We start from the raw sequence: 22,366 nt of genomic DNA, 5'->3' as shown, positions 1-22,366 counted from the left end.
TCCCAAGTAGCTAGGACTAAAGGTGCACACCACTATGCCTAGCTAATTTTTAGATGTTTTTGTAGAGACAGGGTCTCCCTACTATGTTGCCCAGGCTGGTCTCCAACTCCTGGGATCAAGCAATCCTCCTGCCTCAGCCTCCCAAAGTGCTGGGATTACAGGCATCAGCCACTGTGCCCAACCCAAAGATATGATTCTAAGATAGGAAAAAGCATGTTTGCAAACTAATGGAGTTGATAAATGTGTATACAGATAGGTCTGGAGGTGAAGATGGAACATGAGGGAGTTCGAAAGGCCTCTATCTCTTCAAAGCAGGAGTCCAGCTCCATAGCTGAGATTGGGGCAAGGAAGCTGGAGGGAAGGAGGTGTGAGACAGTTGTTGCATTTGGGATAAGTAAGTCTTTAATAACGATAATAGCAATTAACACTTAATAGCACTATGTGCCAACGTGGTATCTAAATGTCATATATGTATATTTCCTTATTTAATCTCATAACAATCCTATGTGATAAACACTATCGTATTCCTGTTTTACGGATAAGACCACTAAGGCACAGAGCAGTAACTTGCTAATAAGTGGCAGACCAGGATTGAAACCCAGGCAGGTTGGTACCAGAGTCCACGCTCACAACCACTATATTATACTGTATGCTGCAGATGGAGAGAAATGTCTGACCTGGCAGTGTTCCTAAACCAGGCCAAAGCAGGGACAAATAACTACCCAGGGAATTAGATATATTCAGTACTGACTGAGGCTTCTTGTAGACACTATATTCTCCCAGCACCGGCCTGAGCCTACTCTTCCTCTGTCTTCACCCGATCAGCCCCCTGGGGTAAGGGCGGGGACTCCCATTTCCTTAATCCCACTCCACACAGCAGGCTGAGTAGAGGCTCATCAAATAGGTAGAAACTTTATTTCCTAAATCCCTCCCTGGACCTCTTTAAGAAGGCAGTTCAGATGCATTGCAGGTAGAAGGCAGAGTAAGCCCTTACTTAGCAATGTGGAACTTGGCAGAGGCCCCATATCTGTCATTCTTCACAGCAGTCTCTTCCCACATGCTAGAGGGAAGGGGAAGCATGATAGGGAGGTCCACTTTTGTGGACTCAAACCTTGATGGGGATGTTGAGCAGTCACAGGGCTTCTCAGAAAAGGCACAAGCACCCCAGACATTCAGGCCCGGAGAACAGGCTGGCTCAGCAGGTCTTCACGATCGGGTGTCTCGAGCCCTTCTTCGGGAACGAGGGCCACAGCTGGAGCTGGGCATGGAACCCAGGCCAGGGGGTGCTCCTGGGGGTTGGTAACCACACTCATTGGGGTCCAGGGGATCCCGGCTGAGCAGCACCCACACTGCAGGCACATGGCGGCGCACTGTGAGGGGGTCTAGCCCTGTGTCAGGTGAGGCTGGGACCCAGCTGTCCTCAGTCTGAAGGAAACGTAGCTTGGTGAGCTGATGCAGGCCTGGGACCCGCCGCTTGACAATCTCAGCGCAGCTGACAGCCTTTCCTGCAGCCCTGCCAGACCCTGAGAACACTACATGCCGTGCACTGCCGCCCTCCAACCGACCCAGAGCCAACCCCAGCAGGTTGCGAATTTTGCTGCCATCTCGGACCCGCATCTCAAGGGTATCAGGAGGTAGCTGGGGCATTGGGGAAGGCGCTGGGAGCTCTACAGAGCCAGCTTTCCGGTAGTGCTCCATCCTGCTTGCTGTCTTGTCTGTGACTCTCGCTGCCCACTGCAGGGAAGCATCAGATAAGTGCTAAGCAATGTGCCCCAAGTCACTGTCCACCATCCCTTATCTCCATTCAGGATATGGCCCTGCTCCCCGTTCCAGACTTTCCAGAAACAGGATCATGTCCCCTCGTCCTTAGCATCTCGTGACAAGGGCCATGCCTGCCGCAGTCTGGGAAACGGCTGTATCCCATACACCCCGTTCCTCTACAAGGGCCATAACAACCCCACCTCCAATCCTGGAGTCCCAGAGGAAGGACCACATTTCCCAAACACTGAGCTTTTTGGGAAAGCGCCAGGCCCCCTCATCCCAAACTCTCCAGGACTGGGGCTTAGCCCCCCTTATCCTGGACTCCTTGGAACACGGCCTGGAACCCTCACCCCAGACTAATACCAATAGAGAGCGCTCCTCACTTGGGGCTCTACAAGGACAGGGACAAGGCCCTTCGCCCCAGGCCCCCCGGGAAACAGCCAAGAACCCTTATCCAGTGCTGCCCCCAAACAGAACTGACCCCCTCTCCCAGAGATTACCAGGGTCGATCTATATCAACCCAGGTCACTCAGAAACTCGGGGGCAGAGGCTCGACTCGGAGGGCTGCTCAGGCTATTCCAAGACAGCCTTGGCCGTTTCCATAGCCACGGTCTCTTCCAGGGTCTTGCCGGCCGCTGCAGCCAAGCCGCAGGCGTCCCCCCACCCTACGAGCGCCCCTCTGCCCGCCCGGTTCCGGCTCTCACCGAAGCCGCCTCACGCACGATCCGGAGCCAAGATGGCGCGCGGGCCCGGAGCGCACTAAGGCCGCGGGGCCGCGCACGCCCCGAGGGGGCGGGGCATAGGGGGCGGGACATGAGGGACGGGCCCCGAGGCATCTCCGCCGCGGAAACAACCCGCCGGCCAGGGCGCTCTGGACTAGTCCCAGTGGGAATGGGAACACGAGGGCAGCCTCCGCTGTTACGCCCGGGAGGGAGGCAGGACAGTTCCCTGCGGTAGAAAGGAGCGGCCGTCGGGGAAGTCCTGCGTCTGAAGGAGGGGGATCTGGCCCTTAGAAGATGGGAGGGCTGGCGTTAGCTGTTGAGCAAAGAGGGAGCTGTGGGTTTCACCGTGGGTGCGAACAAAGGCTTCAGTTTGTAGTGGCTGCTGTTGCATGGGCGAGAGCCTTAGTTACCGACTTCTGAGCTTCGACCTCATCCTGTGGGCGCTGGCGGACCACGGGGGTTTTCGAGGGGCCAGTCGAACCAGATCTTGTGCAGGGAGCCGAGGAGGAAGGGGTGGGGAAATCGGGCCACAGCCCCTGACGACACCTGCCGCGGAGTCTGGGGGCTGAGGGGGGCGGGGGTGCCCACGGAGCCTAGTATGGTGCCTGGCGTATGACCGGCGCTCAATATTTGTTAAATGATTTGTTACATTAATGAACCAGAGAAATCGCAGTGGGAATGGAAAAAAGATTAAGTTGGGAGATACTAGTAAGTTCGGTGACGTGTTGGCCACTGTTTGGACGGAGAAGTAGGAAATTCCGATCTAGGGTGACTCCCAGATTTCAGAGCGGTTTGGACACGCTGAATTTGAGGTGCCAGAGAGGTCGCACAGGCGGGGCGGCCAGCGGGCCGTTGGAAAAAGGGTCTGGAGCCAGAGCACTCCCTGAGACCACAAGGGGGCAGCAAACATTTGGTGGACTACGGTGCCAATCTGTTTCTCAACATGCTTGCCCCAGCGCCCCTACTTCCGAACTTCCCCTCCCCAGGACCAAAACTTCCTGCATCCAAACCTCTTAGGCTGCCCTTCTCGGCTAGTGGCAGCAGGTAGGCTCCCAAGAGAGAAATTTAAAGGACTTTGCACATGCTGCTCCCTTGGCTCTGAAAGTCCCTGGATATCACTTATCAGGTCCCTTCAGTCCCTTTTTTCTTCTGTGTCCACCTGATAGGACTGCCCTTTTCCTTTACTGTCTATCCTGCTAGCCCGTGCAGGGCAGGGATTAGGTGAGCCCTATCTACTCCCATCATCTGACATTTGGAGGTTTCTTATTGGCAAATGTGGGATAAATGGATACATAAAGGAATATCCTATTCACATAATCAAATGAGAGCCTTCATCTTGAGAGTTCTACATCTGCCAGAAAGCCAGACCAAGATGAGTTTAGTTCCCAGTCAAACGATTAGGCAGGCTAACACCTCTGCCCCCCACCACCTCCATCCTAGACCAAGAAGCCAGCACACTCCTCCAGTCATCTCTATGGTTTATTGTCACTGGAATAAGAACACTGACTGGGGGGAGGGTGGGTGTTGCAAATTGCAAACCTCAGGTAACCTGACCTCCAACTTTAGAGCCCAGAGTACAGAGAGGTGGGCCTTGAATCCAATAAATACAAAGCTTCCTCTGCCTTGTAACAAAAGCAGGTTGGCATAGGGCCCTGGAGCCTGAATGCCCAGGCCCACTTTGGGATAGGGAACAGCTGTCACTCCTCTGCTGGCTTCACTTGCGTGGCAGCCTCTAGCTGGCAAAGTAGCTCATCCCACTGCACGAATTGCTTGGAGAGAAGCATTGTCTGGTTGTAGGTCAAGGTGAGAATAGGAATCTGAGTGAGGAAGTTCATGGAAAGTGGGGAGCAGGCAAACATAGGTGGGTGGGATAGGACGAGAGAGAGCTAGAGGTGGAACAAAAGGACAGGGCTTAGGGACAGCACCCATTAGGGTCCTAGTTGAGCAGAAAGGATACAGTCTTGTTGTATTCCTCCAGGAGAGCCTTGGACTCCTCAGTGATCTCCACACACTGGTCCTGTAGGGCCAAAGTGTAGCACAGAAAGGAGCTGGGCAAAGCCCACATCTTCCACTAAACTTCCTGCCTCATCAGAGACTCCCACTCCCCATGGAGCCTAAAAAAGATGATGCTTAACCCCAAAGCCAAAGGAGCAAATGGCTATGGGAGCACTTTCAGGTTCCAGGATGGGTGCCCTAACAGCAGTCCAAAGACTGATGGAAAAGGGAGTGGCCATACATTAAGTAAACATTCCCCCTAGTATATGTCTCTTCTTCTGTCCTTATTTCTGAACTCTCTTTGAACTTTACACTAGGGCCTGGGAATAGTGAAAAAAGAGCCCCTCTACCCACAGTCAATGACATACCATCCCCAGGAATTCTTGGGTACCTCCCAGCCTCAACCTTATGGTGTCTCAATAAAGTCCTGCTCTGGAAGCAGAAGGTTTGTACATGAACCTAGGCAAGTCCCTTTACCTCCCTGGGGCATATGCAAGATAAAGGATAAACCCAAAAGTTTCTGCTGAGCTTACAACAGAAAGGCCTGAAGCTGCTTCCCCAGGTGGCATGAGTTGGGATGAGGTGCTGTGCCACCTCCATCTTCCCTTCTAGTCATCTTCCCTCCCATACCTGCTGCTGAATGTGGATCTGGGCCAAGCGCTGCAGGCGGGCAGCATGCTCAGGAACGGCTGTAAAACACAACGCACACTGCTGGATGATGCTTGTGCCCTCCCCCAGGACTGCTCAATAGTCTATTAGGTCTTTGGCAGGATTAGAGTATTGAGTGGAGAAGCTAAACAAACGCCAGACTTCATCGACCACTGCAGCTGAAGGTGGCGGTGGGGCTCCCTGCCCACTCCAGTCTTACTCCAGGACCCATAGGGGAGGGGAAGATACATGTCCCAAGGAGAAGACAAAACCTTGGGGTTCCCAGTGTTGCTCCCTACCCCCACCCCAGTGCTATAAGCAGGACCAGGTAAAGAGAGCTTTGGCTATTATAGGACCTCTCCCTTTGCTCTCAGCCCAGCGGGGGCAGGTCTGCCTGGCCTAGGGAACAGGGAGTCTGAAGATGGATGCCAGGTCCCTAAGCTGGAATCCAACATGCCAAGGCTTGGCCACCATGCTGGGCTCAAAGCTTAAGGCTGTCAGATACTCAGCGGGCAGCTGATCTGGGGTAGGGAGGGGGAGCTGGGAAAAATACCTCCAGAGACAGACAAGATGGATATCTGGATTCAATTAAAGCCACTATCTGCTTGTCAAAATCCAGGCCCAGGGACTGCTCTCAGCAGTGCAGCAGAAAGAATTCACATACATTCATGGACCTGGCAGAGACTCTGATAGTAAAATCTGGGTTCTGCAGCACCTTGAAGAAGAGATGCTTGGGGGTAGGTAGAAGGCAGAAGGAATCCCCAGAACTGGGGACTGCTAGAGCTTAGGCTAGTATTCTCAGGCCCAAATTGCCTGAGGTCCTAAAACTGGGCTCTCTAACCTGGTAATTTTAATTGGTGGATGTGGCAAGTACCTCAGGGTGAGGATAAAGATAAGGAACAGGCCAGGCACAGTAGCTCACGCCTGTAATCCCAGCACTCTGGAAGGCTGAGGCGGGTGGATCACATGGGGCCAGGAGTTCGAGACCAGCCTGGCCAACATGGTGAAACCCCGTCTCTACTAAAAATAGCCAGGTGTGGTGGCACACACCTGTAATCCTAGCTACTTGGGAGGCTGAGGTGGGAAGTTTGTTTGAACCAGGAGGCAGCGGTTGCAGTGAGTCAAGATCATGCCACTGCACTCCAGCCTGGGTGACAGAGTACGACTCTGTCCAAAAAAAAAAAAAGATAAGGAACAGACCCAACCCAAATCCACACAACCTGAAATACAGGAAAGTCTTGCCCATCCATCCACCTACCTCCCCAACCAGAGTAGTGAAGCTATAACCCCAGAGAGATACCTTTGATGTGAGCACTGTCCAGCATGGGCACCAAGGCATTCACCTGCTCCAGGAGTGCAACCTGGGAAAGGATAAACTGCTCCTCTAAAGCAAAAATGGACAAGATAGTTGCAGTGAAGCAAACCTGGGCATTGCTACTCAGCCCATGTAAGGGCCTGAGGACCTGGCAAGGGAGATGGCTAGGTCCTAGAGCTTTGGACAGTGACTCTGTCCACTGCCCCCTTCTCTAGGTGCACATTTCCATCCTGCCCCCAACTCTCCTGGATGCCTCAGGTCTGACCCATCTGAGCCTAAGGAGCCTCTCAATTTCTCCAAATCCCACCTTTCTCCAAGGTTTAACTTCAAGACCTCTTCTTCCAGCCTCCTATCAACAAACTCAGGGAGCAACTCCTAGGCCACGGGATACAAAGTACTTCAGACTTGGATCCCCACACCCAAGGGTCCCCAGGAAGGTCTAAAAGAGGAGATATGTGGCAGACTACGCCAGGCAGGTTCTGCTCAGTGGCTCTCAGAGGCATAGACAATTATATGCTGGAGGAGAGCTGGGACAGTAATGGAAGAGTCCAGTGAGGAGAGCAGGATCTGGGCTAGGCCCTGTATGCACAGGGGATTTCAATGCACTGAAATCCATAGAGTGGGAAGAGTATTCAAGAGAGAGAACTGTCACATGCAAATGCTTAGAGGCAGGAATGCCTGTCAATTAGTAGAGGAGAAAGAATTCAATTAGCTGAACTGGAGTAGGGAGAGCACAGGAAACAGAGTTGGATGGGAGGGTAGACCCGGCCGACTGAAAGGCTTTGAATGGTAGACTATGGAATTAGGACTTTATCCTAGCAAGGCAGGAGACACTGAGGTTCCAAAGTAGGCAAAGTGACATGTTGGAAACATGTTTTTGTGAGGGTGAGACTGAACCACATGCAGGAAGGGAAAGATTAGGGTCAAGAGTATGATTTAGGAGACTGTGCAACCATTCATATGCAAGTGGATGCACAATTCCTGAGGCAGTGCCACAGCGAGGGATGGAGAGGCTGGACTCAAGAGTCAGTGCAGGAGAATATCTAAACTTGGTGCTTGAGCCATGGCAATTGATCAAGAGCCCTTTGGGAACTCTGACAGCCCTTTTAGCAGGAGTGGCCCATCCTTACCCAGTCCTCAGTGTTGCATTGCACTGATCAGTCTCCTGGGAGACTGATCTCCCATCTGGGTTATGAGCTCAGGTGCCTGAAGCAGGGACCCTGTCTCCCCTAGCTCTGGCTGTGCCCATGAGGGCAGGGACTTTCTGGTTCACCACTGTATGCTTCCTCACCTAGGAAAGAACCTGGATCAGAGTAGATGATCATTATACATCTTTTGGATGAATAACGAAGCTCAAAAAACCCTAGCTTATAGAATGGCTGACTGATTAGCAGACATTGCCAAGGCAATAGTTCCTGCCTAGACCTCTGACACTGCAGAGCTTTCTCACATGAAAGAAAGATATTGAAAGTCATGCCAATACTCTCTCTTTTCTTTAATGGCAATGCTCTCTACCCCTACCCTTTCCTAGAAGCTCCTCTGTCTAGTGAGCAGAAGTGAGGAAGGTTCTGAAGGAAAATCCAAGAGGCAGACTATTGATAGAACACCGGACTAGCTCCCACTGTGGCTGGCACCATGGCCTGCAGCTGGCGCAGAGGTATACTGTACTCAATGTCTACTAGAGGATCCATAGGATCCTCAACCCAGAACCAGGCCATAATTCCAGAGAGCAGCATCCAGGGCTTGTATCCATCAGAAGACTGGATGGAGAGGCCATCTCTGTGCTTAACCTCCCCGATGACCCACATCCTCAGATGCATGTACACATGTAGTCCAGCATTACCTGCTAAGATGAATTGCAGCTTAGAGGCATCAGGTATGGCAATGCGGTCGATGTACTCAGGATCCAGGTACTTGATCAGATCTTCAACTAGAAAAGTAGCGAGATGGAAAATGGAATAGGGTTGGGCAGTAGAGCTCTGCCTTATGAAGGATGTTTGACAAGTGGTCAGCCTTGAGGAGAGCCTTCAATGAGAAGCTGATACCCAACAGTGCCACATGAGCAGGGCTCCACCAGGCTCCCTATCCCCACTTCCCTATCTCTCCACTCTCTTCTCTTGAGGTCTCTTCTGACATCAGGCTTCAGAGCTGAAAACAGAATTGCCACCACCACTCTGGGCCCTTAGCATTCTCACTGACCTATCCTCACCAAGGGTAGAAGGCCTCTTTTCTTATAGATGTCACCAAGACAAGCCAGAGCTTTGTCTAATTTCTAGTTACTAAGCAGGTTACTAGCTCTGACATAACCAGGCTCTCAGTGTCTAATTTGTTTCCTGCCCCTTAACCTTGCCTGGGAAATCCCATACCCTTTTTACCCTCCTTCACCAAGAGAAGCTTTCAGGTAGAGCTCTTATCTCATAACTTAGGACATTGTCATGGGCTTGAGGTTTAGCCACAAGGTAGAAAAGCACACCACAATTTACCAATTGAATTGGGTGCAGGTAAATGTCCTCATAATCTTTCTATCCCCAAAGGGCTATTCCAGTGACCTAATGAACTGAAGGGCTAGGGCCAGGTCCCAGGAAGCCGAGGGGTGGGATGTTGGGCAGGCAGGCACATCATGGAAGCACTTACTCTTTTTGTAGAGAATCTTCACCCTCTCCCTCTTGCTGGAAATGTTCCCCAAAGCCACCTGCACCTTGACCAGGCCGTCAGCCACCTGTAAGAGAAGTGGTGGTTAATTCCAAGATATACTACCTGGCTCAAGGCTTGGAAAAGTTAAAGAACCCTCATTCTCCCAGACTCTCAAACCTGCATCCCAGTAATCTAGGTTGGCCTCCCTTCTCTAATATTAAAGGAGATGCAGCCCCACCTTCCAGGAATCCTTAAAGTGGAGAGAGAGAATCATGTACTCCCTGGGAAGTTTCAAGTCTGATGGGGAAGATAATGAACTATTTTAGAGTCTATGGAATATATAGTATACACAATATATTTTCTGGTTCCTAAGTCCTGGGTTTGGGCATGAGAAATGCAAGCATCCTCATTCAAGCCTTCATGACCTCTAGATTGGCTGGCCTACCTCTAGCCCTATCCCCTCCACATCAAATTTAGTGTGGGAGATGGAAGAGTCCAAACAACTGGGATCCCAATGATGGTGTAATCACTGAATTAGGGAATACAGAAGAGAATCAGGTTAGGGGAGAGAAAAAGTACAGTTAAGAGCATACAGATTGAGTTTGAGATGACTATTGGATATTCAAGTGGAAAAGTCCAGTAGACAACTGGACATAAAAGTCTGGTTCTCAGAACAGAAATCTGGACCAGAGATATACATTTGAGACATATCGACATGTAAATAGTAATTGACACCATGGAAGCGAGTGAGCCTACCTAAAGTTTAGGGGTAGAATGTAAAGAATCCCAATATTAAAGGGTCAAATAGAGGAGGAGACTAAGGAAGTGACTGCACTCACCCAGTTTTTAGGGTAGAGGATGAGGAATGCCAGGGGGGAGGCAAATAACACTGAGAAGCAGCAGTAAGAGGTAGAAGGAAAACCAGGAGGGTCAGCGTCATAGATCCCAAAGGAAGAGAATGTTTGAGAAGTTAGTTCTGAAATGGGCGCACAGTCGGCTAGTGGCAACTAATTCCTCATTTAGTGTACAAACAGACATCATTATCTTGGACGCACTTAGCTCCAGGACATGCCTGACACGCCATCAGAAGTTCTTCAATAAAAGGTCTTCCCATAGTAGAAAGGGGAGGAGAGGGCACCTGAGCATCTTAGTCGTCAAAATTCTGTCACTGGTATAAAGCAGTGCTAGTCCACATCTGAATACCCAGTACCCAATCTCTTCCCTTCCTAATCCTGGTCCTTTCAGACCTCACTTCTCACCCTTTGGAGTTTTCCTTATCCACCTCTGCTCTGCCTCCCCAGGGGTCCCATGGACCTCTTCCTGCACAATTCATTTAGCAATTAATTATGCAGGGCTCCATGACGGGCCTTCCTATCGTGGACTTCAGCTCTTATTGAAACTCTCATTAGTCAGCTTCTCGAGTGTGTCAGGTCTCCCAAACTATAGCCCGCGAGGGCAAGGGCGGAGTCTCAGCCACAGTAGGTACTGAGCCCACTCTCAGGCTGGCTTAACCACCCGCAGAGCCCCCTATGACAATGGACCCGGATGGTCCAATCAGCTCTGGGAGGTCCCGGACCTTTGTTATTTCAAAGGCCGGGCTGCGGAGAACAGGACTGGAGCGGTTGCATCCCGAGGGCCAGGACAGTGGACCGCTCTTGCTCTGCTCCAGAAATGGACTACCGGACCAGACTACTCACCTTCCGCGAGCCGCGCGCCCCGCCCGGCCCGTACACCCAGCGCTCCAGCTCTTCCATTCGGGCCTGTAGCCGCTGCAAGTCACTCAGACCCGCCATCGCTACTACCGACCCACCTCGGCCAGGAAACGGCCAGAGGGCGGGACGTCCGTCCAAATAAGAAGGCTAGCCAATCCGAGTGCACGAGCGGCCCTTTATGCAGGAAGTGACGCCATGATTCAGCCCTTCAGTGCCGGAAGTTACTGCTCGGAGCTGTCAAAAGCTGATTACCTTGGCAACGGCTCTGTCCCAGCCCTCCCTCGGCTTCCAGCGCCTGGTTGTCAAGATAACCTTTGCTTTTCGGGTACCAAAGAGCTTTCCCCACGCCATTCCCTGAGTTTGCACGTGTTCCAGGATAGGTCCATTCCCATAGATACATCATTAGGAGGCTCCGTGAGTTACCATAAACTTTTGGAGTCTTCTAAGGTTCAGTTGATTAAGTAACTTGCCCAAGGCCACCCAGCACTATAGGGACAGAAATGGGACTTGAACTCAGGCTGTCTGATTCAAGAGACGGAGCTCTTCTATTCTCACGAAACTTTGCTATTCTGCCTTCCCCTCTGAAAGCCCCTGGCCCAAGGCAGCCTATGTTCCACATCATTCCTTCCCACCTCCCATACCCAAACAAGAAAGGAGGCATCAGAGAGGGAGGGATCGCAGCTTTATTGTCTAGATGTGACCTGAGGGATGTCTCTTTCACAGTACCCCAACCCAACCTTTCACTTGGCTCCTGAAGAGAAGCAGGGCTGACTCAAAAGGGTAGGGTCCTAGAGATGACATTGACAGAGGGGACACATGAGGAGATGATGGGGGTTACTGGAGGAAGAACCCTTTGGTAGATGCTGCTGGAATTGGCCAGGGAGGAGGTGGCCTCCCTTTACAATGAGGTAGGTGTAACATCAAAAGAAACTTTGGTTTTAAGTCCACATGGCATGGGAGGTGTGGTCCCCTTCCAGGGCTGGGTCCCAGAGTGGGCAGCCAGAAAGAATCAAAGCAGGGGGTCTCCTCCCCCCTCAGCAATGGGGCTGGGACTCTTAGTTTCAAGTAGGACCTCTCAGGGCAAGGTGCTGGAAGGGGGCCCTGTGGAGGGTGGGGGTGCAGGGTTGGTTGGACCCTGGGAAGCTGGCACACGCTGGCGGCGGGCAAAGAGGACACCTGGCAAAGGGGTGAGGAGATGGTAGAGGGCAAAAACAAGCAGGAGGGGGTAGGGTATGGAAACAGAAGAGGGGAACAAAAGTAAGTGTTCTGGTTGCTAGAACACTACACACGTACCCCTGCCACAAACCAATGAGGACAAGCTCCTTGGGTCAGTAAGAGACTCCATTGCTAATGTAGATACCCTCAAACAGGTAAACAAGGAATATTTATGCTGATACATAGGCCCAAGACAAGGCAGATATCCCCTGGTACTCATGCCAGAGAGGTCATGCCTTGGATCCCATGCTATGTAGACACCCCCTTTAACCCATGCCAGTCTAGCAATCCCCTGAACCCCATGTTACCCATGCAAGTTTAGATATCCCTGAACTTCATGCTAGTAGAGGAAGTCTAAAATCCCCATGCCAGCCTAAATACCCCTGACCCCATGCCAGTGTAGACAGCCTGCAGTACCCATACCAGTGTAGACCACCCCGTTGATCTCTAGGGCCATGTTGATACTGCTGATGCCACTGCCTGCCAGATTAAGAGGCCCATCCTGCCGCTCTTCTGTCCAGGAGGGGGCAGAGGAATCACATTTTGGAGAATCAGACTTCAGACTTATTAATAGAATTTCCCCCTTCCATCCTCGTAGACAGCCCCCATTCCACTTCAGCCCCACACCTATACTCACACAGTTGTCTATAGAGGAATCTGTCTGCCCCGTCTCTAACACCTATTAGGTGATGGGTCAATCCTCCCTCAGTGTACAGTCCCGAAGCCCCCTCACAACAAGCCCCTCCTCACCCCTCAGGGGAACCTTGCCACGGGGCAGGAAACTGGGGGGCATGCCAGGTCGAGGTGGGTCCATAGGCCCCATCAGCACAGCTCTCTTCTCTGGGGGCTCCTCTGGTGCCAATTTCTCCCATGTGGGTCCCAATGCCAGGCCCACAGGCAGTGCCAGGCGAGGGGTTGGAATTCCACTCTCCTCTAGAAGAACAGGTTATTCAGCTCCCCTGGCCAAACCAACCCATCTCTGCATTGGTTCTCCCCCAGGCCTGGGACCAAAAGAGGTAACTCAAGCTCATGTACCAATCTCTCATCCTTCATTCGATCTATCTTCCCATCCAGAGCCTCAGCCTGGAAGCCCTGAAGCTTTTCTCTAGAGCCCAAAGGATCAACGTACATGTCTAGAGAATTTGGGGGATTGTTTTTGGCTGTTGGTTATTAAATAATCCAGGTCACAAGAGGCACAAACTATATGCAGATAGGAGCACTGGGTGGACATGTGCGGAATGGAGCTGCTGTGATTAAAGGACCTTTTCCTGGCCGGGCGCGGTGGCTTAGCCTGTAATCCCAACACTTTGGGAGGCCGAGGCGGGCGGATCACGTGGTCAGGAGATCGAGACCATCCTGGCTAACACGGTGAAACCCCGTCTCTACTAAAAATACAAAAATTAGCCGGCCATGGTGGCAGGCGCCTGTAGCCCCAGCTACTCGGGAGGCTGAGGCAGGAGAATCGCTTGAACCCGGGAGGCGGAGGTTGCGGTGAGCTGAGATCGCGCCACTGTACTCCAGTCTGGGCGACGGAACGAGAGTCCGTCTCACCAAAAAAAAAAAAAAAAGAGAAAAAAAAAGGACCTTTTCCTGAACTTCAGCCCCTACACTTCACTAACCCGTACCCCAGAGCTCTCATTTGAGCGCAAACCTCAGGACCCCTAAACCTTAGTGACCCCCAAACCTCAGAAGCCCGTCAGACCTTACTGCTCCCATACCTCAATGCCTCCCCAGACCTCAGTCCTCACATTTTAATGGTTGCTATATCTTAGCGCCCACCTAAACCTCAAAGACCCCGAAACCTCCACCATTCTCCCCTCGCACCTTTCTTAATAGGGCTTGGACTCAACTGAGCGCATGCGTGCGCTGGCAGGCCGGAGGCGGAACCCTGGGCTGGGCCGGGGCTGGACTGGGTCGCCGGAGAGGCGGGGCCGGGACCCAAGGCTGGGCCCTGAGCACCCCGAGGGGGCGGCCCTGCCAAGCCGAAGAGCGGAGTAGAGGTGTAAGCCTGGCGACGGCCCTCGCGCCGATTGCTGTCTATAGCGGCCTGGAGCTCCCCTGGTGAGCTGAGCGCTCGAGTCTCGCACTCGTACGGGTACAGGTACTTCATGTACCTAGGGGCGGACAGCGGGCGGTGAGTGTGTGGGAGGCTGGGCCCAGCTGGGCAAGTCACACACCCGGACGCCCGCCCGGGGACCCTCCCCGCCCCGCCCCAGTCCGACCCCGTGCCCCCTTCCCTTCCGCTTGCGCCCCTGGCCTCACTGGGTGCGTAGAGTGAAGGCGGCCGAGGTGATGGTGGTGGGTAGGCTGAGGCCGCGCGTGACTTCCCGCCACACTTTGCGGTTGATGACTTCCACCAGGCCGCCCTTGGCGGTCACCAGGCGAAACAGAGCGTACAGGTCGAGCACCTGCTTCGCCATGATGGGCACGCGGTTCACTGGCGTCCCTGGTGGGGAGCGGGCTGCCGTCAAGACACTGAGACGAAGACCCTGTCTGCAGCATCCCCAGGGACTGATACAGGACGGGAGCTCCGGGGAGGGCGGGAAAGAGGGAGACTTGGGCGGAGCCCACAGAACCCCAGGGTCTCTATTTTAGCAGGAAGGACAGGAGGCTAGAACAGGGGTGGGCAAAGTTCTGTAAAAGGCCAGATGGCTAAATGATCTCTGTCACAACTACTCAACGCTGGCATTGTAGCCTAAAGGCGGCCATAGAGAATACTTAAAGGAATGGATGCGGCTGTGTTCCAATAATATAGACTCTGAAATTCGAATTTCACCAGTCTGGAGATGTTATTCATCTTTTAATTTTGTCCCCCAACTATTTAAACAAGTAAAAACCATTCTTATCTTGCAGGCAGCTGGGTTTGGCCTGCAAACTTTAGTTTGCTGTCCCCTGGGGTAGACCGCAGGAAGGACTTCTGGACAGTGCTGAAGAGCCGGCCTCCCCTAAGCAGCAGCCCCCAGGTGGCTGCCCAAGGCTGGGGGATGACGGGAGGGAAAAGAATCAACTCCCGCCTCGGGCCGCCGACTCCGCAGCCCGCGCCGCCCCCGCCAGCCAGTCCTGACAAAGGGGCCTGTCTGCGCTGAGCGATGGGCCCCAGTTAATTCCTTACCGATCCCGTCCCCTTCCGCCGCGCCTTTGGACCCGAACAATTAGCTGCGGCCTGATTAATGGGGGAAAATTATCGGCCCCGCGGGACCCCCTCCCCCTGCAGCTGGAGCTGTGGGAGGCAGGGACCGAAGGGAGAAGACCTAGTGGGGAGGGGCGGGCAGGCAATGCTGGGATCGGTTCACACCCGCTACCCCAGTGGAGGGGAGGCCTCGAGGAAGGGCCAGAGAGGGAACACTGGAACCAGAATGGGCCTCCCTGGGAACCAAAAGGACTTAGGGCCCTACTGAGGGTCCCTGGGAAGGGAAGGGACCCGAAAGGGGTGCTGGGGCTGGGGTGAGGGCCGGGGGCGGGAAGTGGGCCAGCAGCTGCACTAAAGGCGGTGTGGGGAGGGTGGGGGGACAGTGCAGCCAGTTAATTAGCGGCTTATCAGGCTGCGCTCTGAGTGAGTTAATTAGCTTTGTAGAGAGAGATAATGAGTCAGTGTTCGGTCCCATGAATCTGGGGAGAAGCCGAAGTGATGGACTGCCACCCACCCTGATGCCCTCCTGGACCCTTCTTGCGTTCTCCTCCAGCTCTGACATTCCTGGAAAGGAATTTCTCCTCCTCCACAGCCTCAACTCACATAGTCCCCAGCCCACCCCTTGGGAAGTCTTTCCTTCAGTCTAATCCTAGTCCTTCCTGCTGTAGAGCACATAAGGTGTCCCCTGCCTGAATCAAGGGAAAACAGGAAAGACATGGATGGAGGAAGGACCCTGGACAGAGAACCAAGGCATTCTCAGCCCTCTGATTCTGGGACCCTCCCACCCCAGGCCAGCCTCCCATCAGTTCCCCCCCCCACCCTCCCAATTGATCCCACACTCATTAACCTGCCAGTGGGCTGGCCACTAATTAATCCTGGGGTGGAGGAGGGGTGCAGGGTCAGAGGTTAAAGACGCTATTGAGGGCCCAAAGGACAGGTGCTGCCAAGCTCAGGCCTCTGCAGGGAGAACCCAACCGGGTTTCCTCAAACCTGGTAAGGGGGCAATTCCAGGGCCCTTCCCCCACATCATGCCACTCACCCCTCTTTTGCATGAAGCTAAACAGGTCATCCAGAAATTCCTTCCTCTTGGGGTCTGCATCGAGCTCATACAGCTAGGGAAGGATTGGGGTCATCCTACAGCTCTGCTGACCCCCCCTCCCTCCCTTGACCCCAATTCAGGTTGTACCCTGAACAAGGGTCCCTAGCTGAAGGAGTCAGTAGGATCTCAATGTGGACTCCCTGGCATTAGCATTAGGCTCTCTCCGCCTAGGGGCAGGCAGGGGTGCCTTTTTCTAGTACATGCAGAGACTGGTACTGGTAGTTGTACCCTGGGCCATTCAAACCACCCATCTGGGGAGTAAGGGAAGAGAGAACAGGATGGAGCTTGGAGGCTCAGCCTGCCCTCTGAGGCTCAGTCTTCCCTACCCTGATGGGAAATTTAGAGCCCCAGGAAGGAAGCTAGGCTGGGGTTGTATACCAGACTGAGGAGACAAACATATATCTGATGCTCTGATTCATTCATGCAAGGACTTCATGGTGTTCACATCCCTGTATGCCAGGGCTAGGGGTGAGTGAAGGGCAGAGATGCTCCTAACCCACCCCTCAGGCAGGGTGATGCTCAGAAGCTCCTGGATTGACACCCAGGGCCCTTCAGCTCATCTTCTGGTCTGATTTCCTTTCAGAGGCAGTTACCCTGCCTACAGAAGCTGCTATAGAGGCACTGGCCCTGTGCCACCTAGGACCTGTGGGGTCAGAGTTTAAAGGATCCACACACCATCTCAACTTTTCCTGGTAATCTGGAGTCCCACCTCCTGCATCAACTCCTGAATACTAGTCAAGAGAACCACCCCTAGAGTCATTGACCCAGAGTAACAGTCCTTGAGTAACACCTATAGATAATATTCCATCACTCCATCCCCATAAGAATCCTCAGAGTATAAAACAAACAAAATACCCATGAGTAATAAACCCCAGATCTGCTTTTAGAGCCACATTCCCACAAAAATTGAGCCCTAAGTCTAAGATGTTATTACTTAGATCCAAGTAATAACCCCTAGAATTATACCAAGGAGAAACAGTCTGTAGAGCCACATATCCAGAACAGAGCCCTGAGTAACACTCAGTTTTATACTAATGCCAGAATACTAGTCACAGATCAACACTTTTGGAATATACCTAGACCAACATCCTACAAGTACCAGAATAGCACACCTGGAGTCACAGCCCTGTGTAACACCTTCATAGTGACAGCCTTGAGTAGTGTCCTTAGAATAACACCCAGAAGGGTTCTCCAGGGAGAAAGAACCTCAGATTAAGGCCCTGTGAATGAAGTCTTGTCATTCTGAGTTGCAGAGGAGCACTTCAGTCATACTGCGGCTGTAGTGGCCATCACAGGCTGGGAACTATCATCCGTGGAACTCAGGCCAGGGAGATTCGCATGGGGCCAGGGTTAGGGGGAGGTGACAGGAAAGAAAGGAAAGGTGTATCAGCCTGCCAAGGGAGTGATAACCTCCATTCTGCTTCCAAAGACAGAGGAAGCAACTGGGACACCCCCACTGGTCACTGGAATATGACCTTGTGACTTGATGTGTGAGAAGGTAGGCAGGGTGGTGCTGGCATTGGAATCCCCAGCCCCCAGATTGCCTTCCCTACACCTGGCTGGGCATGGTGGCTCATGCCTGTAATCTCAGCACTTTGGGAAGCTGAGGTGGGAGGATCACTTGAGGTCAAGAGTTCGAGACCAGCCTGGGCAATAAAAGAAGACCTTGTCTTTACAAAAGAAATTTTAAAAAATTAGCCAGGCATCTGTCTTTCCCTCCGTGTCACTATCCTCCAATCTTCTCTCTGTCTTTCTATAGGTCTCCGTGTCTCTGTGTCTGTTTTCATCTTGCAGAGGGTGGTGTGGGTGGGTGGGCTGCTAATCACCTGGCTGTGCTTTTGCCAGAAGACAGAGATAGGGGAGAGGGCCGGACATTGAGGGCATAGGTCCTACCTGCTTGAATTGTTCCTCGTAGGTCCACTCGTGGCGATGGAGTCCAGGGGTCTGGCTAGAAGGCGAGCTGGGGCCCTGGGCTCCTGGAAGGCTCTCCTCAGCTGCCTCCTCCTCTGCCCCGGCTTCCTCCCCCTTCTCCTCATCTTCTTCAGCATCTTCCTCTTCCTCAGCCTCAACCTCCCCCAAGGCCCCCTCAGGGGCCTGTGGGGTCCGGTGGTCAGGCAGGGGAGGCCGCGGTGGCAGCAGCGGGCATGCAGGGGCCAATGGCCCCACCCCCTGGGCCAGCCGAGCTGCCTGCTGCTTCTGCAGGACCTCCATGACAGCTTCCAGGCGCAGTCCCCCAGCTGAGGGGGGCCCTGGTACCAGGCGGGACCCCGAGGAAAGGGCCGCCTGTGGGGGAGGGAATTATGGGTGCTGGGCCCTACTGCCCCCAGAGCCCCCCAACACAGGGGGAGGTGGTCATGGATTCAGGGAAGTGCAGGGGTCATAAGGAAAGAGGCAGAAAGATGGCTTTCCCAGAGGTGAACAGAAACAGGACCAGACCCGGGGAATCAGAAATGGCCATTGACTGAGGACTGGAAGAGTGAGCAGATCAGAGAGGGTGACAGGGACCAAGAGACATCGGGAAATGGTGAAGGAAGGGAGAGGGAAAGAAAAGGAGAAGGGTGATGTCCGACAGAGACAATGACAGGGAGATGTGAAAATAGAGATGGAACAGGGTGACAAGGAGAGACAGAAGTGGGGTGACACAGAGACTGAGAGGGACCAAGATGGAGAGAGGCAGAGGTATCAGGCAGAGACAGGGTAGAGAGACAGAGATGGAGAGAAATAGAATATTAGGTAGAGAGACAGGGAGGGTAAGAGAGGTAGAGGAGCAACAGATAAAAGACCTAAGTGACAGGTAGCTCAGAGACGGACAGAGACGGAGAGACAGAGGCGGAGACAGACAAATAGACAGGGGTTGAGAGATAGGGAAAGACCAAGACAGCAGGAAACAGACAGAAGAGAGAGATTAGAAAGAGATAGTTAAATAGAGAGGGACAGACAGAGACAGGGACGGGAAAAACAGCCGGAGAGAGGGGCAGGGGACAGGGACCAAGGAGTTGCGGGGATGGAGGGCGGTGGGGCAGAGCCTGGGATGGGCACGGGACCGGACGGGCAGGAGGCGGCGGAGTCGCGACGCCCCGCTCCCTCGCTCCGGGCGCCCCGCGGCCGCACTCACCTGCCTGGCGTGGCCCGCTGCCCCCGGCGTCTCCACGGCGCTGCCTTTGCTCCGCCTGCCTCCCAGGCGGCCCTGGCCTCGGCTGGGTCCCGGCGGTGCGCTCCCGCTGCCCTGAGCTCCTCTGGCGGCTGTGCGCTCACTCGCCGCGCTGCTTGCGGCGGCCGCGGGGGCGGGACCCGAGCGGGGCAGGGCGGGCGGGGCGCATGAGGAGAGGCCCCTGTGGGCTCTTTCGCTCTCAGCTCCCCAACAGGTGTCTCCCACCTTCCTTCCAGCCAGCTTCGGGGGCAGGGGGCGCTGGAGAGCTGCGGGGGAATCGTGCGAAAGTGAGGGCTCCACTGCCACCGGACTCGGGACCAGAGCCCCATCCAGCCTCACAAGTCGTGCCCCCGACACCCACACTCGGCACTGGGCTTCCACACACAAACAGCCGCACCCACACACCAACACACCTTGTCACAAGTTCAGGCGCACAGCTGCCCAGTCTCACACGTTCGGTGACATGGCCACCACAGTGCCAATGGCCTGGGCACGCTGTGATCAGGAGGGGAATCCCTCTGCAAGATGCTAGGGTGTGCGTGGAGGGCCTGGTCAGAATAGAAGCTTCTCCCTTTGCCTTGACCACCCCTGCCCTGCCCACGTGCTGTCCCCAACTGCAGGCATGCTGCGGTCTGCACACATGCAGTGCACATGGTGGTGGACCCACACCTATGCACTCACACACACTCAGAGGTCTTTAAGCTGACTGCACACTCACCGCATGCAGATACACAGCCACACACAGTTTTTGTCTCTTTTGACATTCTATTATGGAAATTTTCTTTTCTTTGCTTTTTCTTTCTTTTTTTTTCTTTTTTGGAGACAGAGTCTCACTCTGTCACCCAGGCTGGAGTGCAGTGGCGTGATCTGGGCTCATTGCAGCCTCCGCCTCCCAGGTTCAAGTGATTCTCCTGCCTCAGCCTCCCGAATAGCTGGAATTAGCTGGGATTACAGGCGCCTACCACCAGGCCCGGCTAATTTTTGTCTTTTTAGTAGAGATGGAGTTTCACCATTTTGGCTAGGCTGGTCTCGAACTCCTGACCTCAAGTGATCCTCCAACCCTGGCCACCCCAAGTGCTGGGATTACAGGCGTGAGCTACCGTACCCAGCCTATATTATGAAAATTGTGAAACATAGACCAGTGAATAGCATAATGAACCTCTGGTACTCATCATAGGTTTGTTTCAACAGTGACCGGCACTTCGCCCATGTTCACACACATTCTCCACCTATGTGTGCCTGACTGCCACATCTGTATCTCCAGACTCCCTCAGCCCACTGCTTTGCGCCCTGCCCCTAACTATTCCCAAGACGCTGAAATGCTGTTCCTTACTTGGGGGTTCTGAGTGGCAGGCCTCTCAGAATTTCTGCTCTGAACAGCCTGGACCCCACTCCTCCTGGGAATCCTCATACTTCCTACTTCTTCCTGTGTCCAAGGGGACCACCTACCAAACAGAGGGACACTGTGAGATGATGCCAAGTGTGTAAGTGAACAGCAGGTGTCTGTAGGGGTGACACCTGGCATAGGTATGAAACTGTGGCACCAGAGACTGTCTTCTGACCTCACACCCCCAAAAGGCAGGAATCCCGGCATGACCTTTGTCTCCTCCCTCCTCCCTTGTCCTCTCCCAATCAGTCCACTCCTCTCAGCCTCAGCTTGCTCTGGCTCAAACCACCAGCTCTTCTGACCAGGATCCCATGGTGGGTGCCTCCTCCCTGCTCTCCCTGCCTCCAGCCGCCACCCTTCTCTGCACCCTTCTGTGCCCAGCTTCTACTGCAGCACTAAGTCCTGGGTCTCTATGGCCCATTCCTGGCCACACTGAGGCTCAGCCCCATTCATTCCTTTGGCTGCCCCAGTGTCCTCCACCTCAGATTTCAGACCTCTGAGCCCATCAGAACCCCCCAGCCTCCAGAAGCTCCAGTGATCCAATCACTGTCGGTACTGATGCCTCCTCCCCCATGGCTTTGTTTGGTGTGAGTATCCTGGGGCAGAGCCAAGCCTCCTCCTCTGCCCAACCCTCCCTGATGCTGGGAGGGAAGAATCAGTGAGTGTGCCAGGCAGACAGACATGCCCTGGAAGTCTACTGGAAGACTGGAGAGCAGAGGGTAGCAATCTGTAGAACCCTTGTGTCCTGCTTGCTCCCTTTTCCCCACCACAGCTTCCCCTGGCTGCTCAGAGGAGGTGCATGGACAAAGGTAGGTAGTCAGAGTCTTCCTGGAAAGGTAGGAATTGGCTTGGGGAAGTTCCAGTTGTGAGTGTTTGGAGATCACTTTGTAGGGTTTGGGTTGAGCAGCAAGGGGCTGGGCAATCACTCCCCCAGCCCCCAAATCAAAGCAAAGTTAATCCACTTTTGGGGTCTGGGCCAGGAGGGCTACAACTGGGAAGGGCTGAGGGGAAGGAATATGCTTGACTGGGACTTGGTTTATCTCTCTTCATCTGTGAAAAGGAAAGGCTGCCTCTCACACCCACAGTCCAGTCTTATACCTCACAGAGACGGAGACAGATCTAGACCTTCAGAGACCCATGCTTCATTCATCCAACACATATTTATTATCTATTTTTTTGCCAGGCACTGTTGGACACAGGAGCAAATAAAACAAAGTCCTTATTATAATGGTACAATTCTAAGTGGCAAAAATATACAGTGTGTCAGATAGTGGTAAGTACCATGGAGAAAAATGTAGCTGGGTTGGGGGGAACATAAAGGGGGGCATTAGTTACCTATTGCTGTGTAACAAATCACCCCATAATTTAGCAGCTTAAAACAAAAAACATTTATTTTCTCACAGTTCTGTGGGTCTGGATGGTTCTGACTCATTGTCCTCTAAGGTGTTGTAGTAAAAAGGTTGGCCAGGGCTGCAGTCATCTGAAGGCTTGACTGGAACTGGAGGATCTACTTCCAAGATGGCTCACTTGCATGGCCCTTGGCAGGGGCCTGTTCCCCTGCAATGTGGGCCTCTCCATAGGATTGCTTGTATGTCCT

The 22,366-nt window shown here is 53.5% G+C and overlaps 3 protein-coding genes and 1 long non-coding RNA gene across 7 annotated transcripts; 1 reads left to right on the top strand and 3 right to left on the bottom strand.

Annotated features, from left to right (window-relative positions):
* Positions 1-896: 896 nt before the first annotated feature.
* On the bottom strand, positions 897-3,022 carry RPP25L (ribonuclease P/MRP subunit p25 like). Of its 2 annotated transcripts, none has more exons than XM_002834856.5 (2): positions 2,466-3,022; positions 897-1,734 (listed from the first exon to the last, which is right to left on the bottom strand). In XM_002834856.5, exons 1-2 carry the CDS (start codon positions 2,595-2,597, stop codon positions 1,207-1,209), a joined length of 660 nt encoding a protein of 219 aa, XP_002834902.2. In that variant the 5' UTR covers positions 2,598-3,022; the 3' UTR covers positions 897-1,206. The 2 variants fall into 2 exon arrangements, with proteins under 2 accessions (XP_002834902.2, XP_002834901.1); XM_002834855.6 differs by lacking the exon at positions 2,466-3,022 and adding an exon at positions 2,262-2,452.
* Positions 3,023-3,949: 927 nt separating this feature from the next.
* DCTN3 (dynactin subunit 3) lies at positions 3,950-10,920 on the bottom strand. Its single transcript, XM_002834857.4, has 7 exons — positions 10,773-10,920; positions 9,076-9,160; positions 8,285-8,371; positions 6,427-6,510; positions 5,109-5,167; positions 4,441-4,500; positions 3,950-4,270 (listed from the first exon to the last, which is right to left on the bottom strand). Exons 1-7 carry the CDS (start codon positions 10,866-10,868, stop codon positions 4,181-4,183), a joined length of 561 nt encoding a protein of 186 aa, XP_002834903.1. The 5' UTR covers positions 10,869-10,920; the 3' UTR covers positions 3,950-4,180.
* Positions 10,907-13,192, top strand: LOC129048059 (uncharacterized). Of its 2 annotated transcripts, none has more exons than XR_008510080.1 (3): positions 10,907-11,112; positions 11,511-11,695; positions 13,077-13,192. It is a non-coding gene; the product is annotated as an uncharacterized LOC129048059 (long non-coding RNA). The 2 variants fall into 2 exon arrangements; XR_008510079.1 differs by having other exon boundaries at positions 13,002-13,192.
* ARID3C (AT-rich interaction domain 3C) lies at positions 11,454-19,646 on the bottom strand. 2 transcript variants are annotated; one of them, XM_024252666.3, is made up of 8 exons: positions 19,347-19,646; positions 18,125-18,514; positions 16,172-16,244; positions 14,265-14,448; positions 13,827-14,116; positions 12,753-12,935; positions 12,426-12,515; positions 11,454-11,963 (listed from the first exon to the last, which is right to left on the bottom strand). In XM_024252666.3, exons 2-8 carry the CDS (start codon positions 18,440-18,442, stop codon positions 11,863-11,865), a joined length of 1,239 nt encoding a protein of 412 aa, XP_024108434.3. In that variant the 5' UTR covers positions 18,443-18,514; positions 19,347-19,646; the 3' UTR covers positions 11,454-11,862. The 2 variants fall into 2 exon arrangements, with proteins under 2 accessions (XP_024108434.3, XP_054376971.2); XM_054520996.2 differs by lacking the exon at positions 12,426-12,515 and having other exon boundaries at positions 19,347-19,642.
* Positions 19,647-22,366: the final 2,720 nt, after the last annotated feature.

Source organism: Pongo abelii, chromosome 13, assembly GCF_028885655.2.
Source record: "Pongo abelii isolate AG06213 chromosome 13, NHGRI_mPonAbe1-v2.0_pri, whole genome shotgun sequence".
NCBI lineage: Eukaryota > Metazoa > Chordata > Mammalia > Primates > Hominidae > Pongo > Pongo abelii.
The sequence above is the reverse complement of the archived record's forward strand: the minus strand, read 5'-3'. Positions and strand labels throughout refer to the sequence as shown.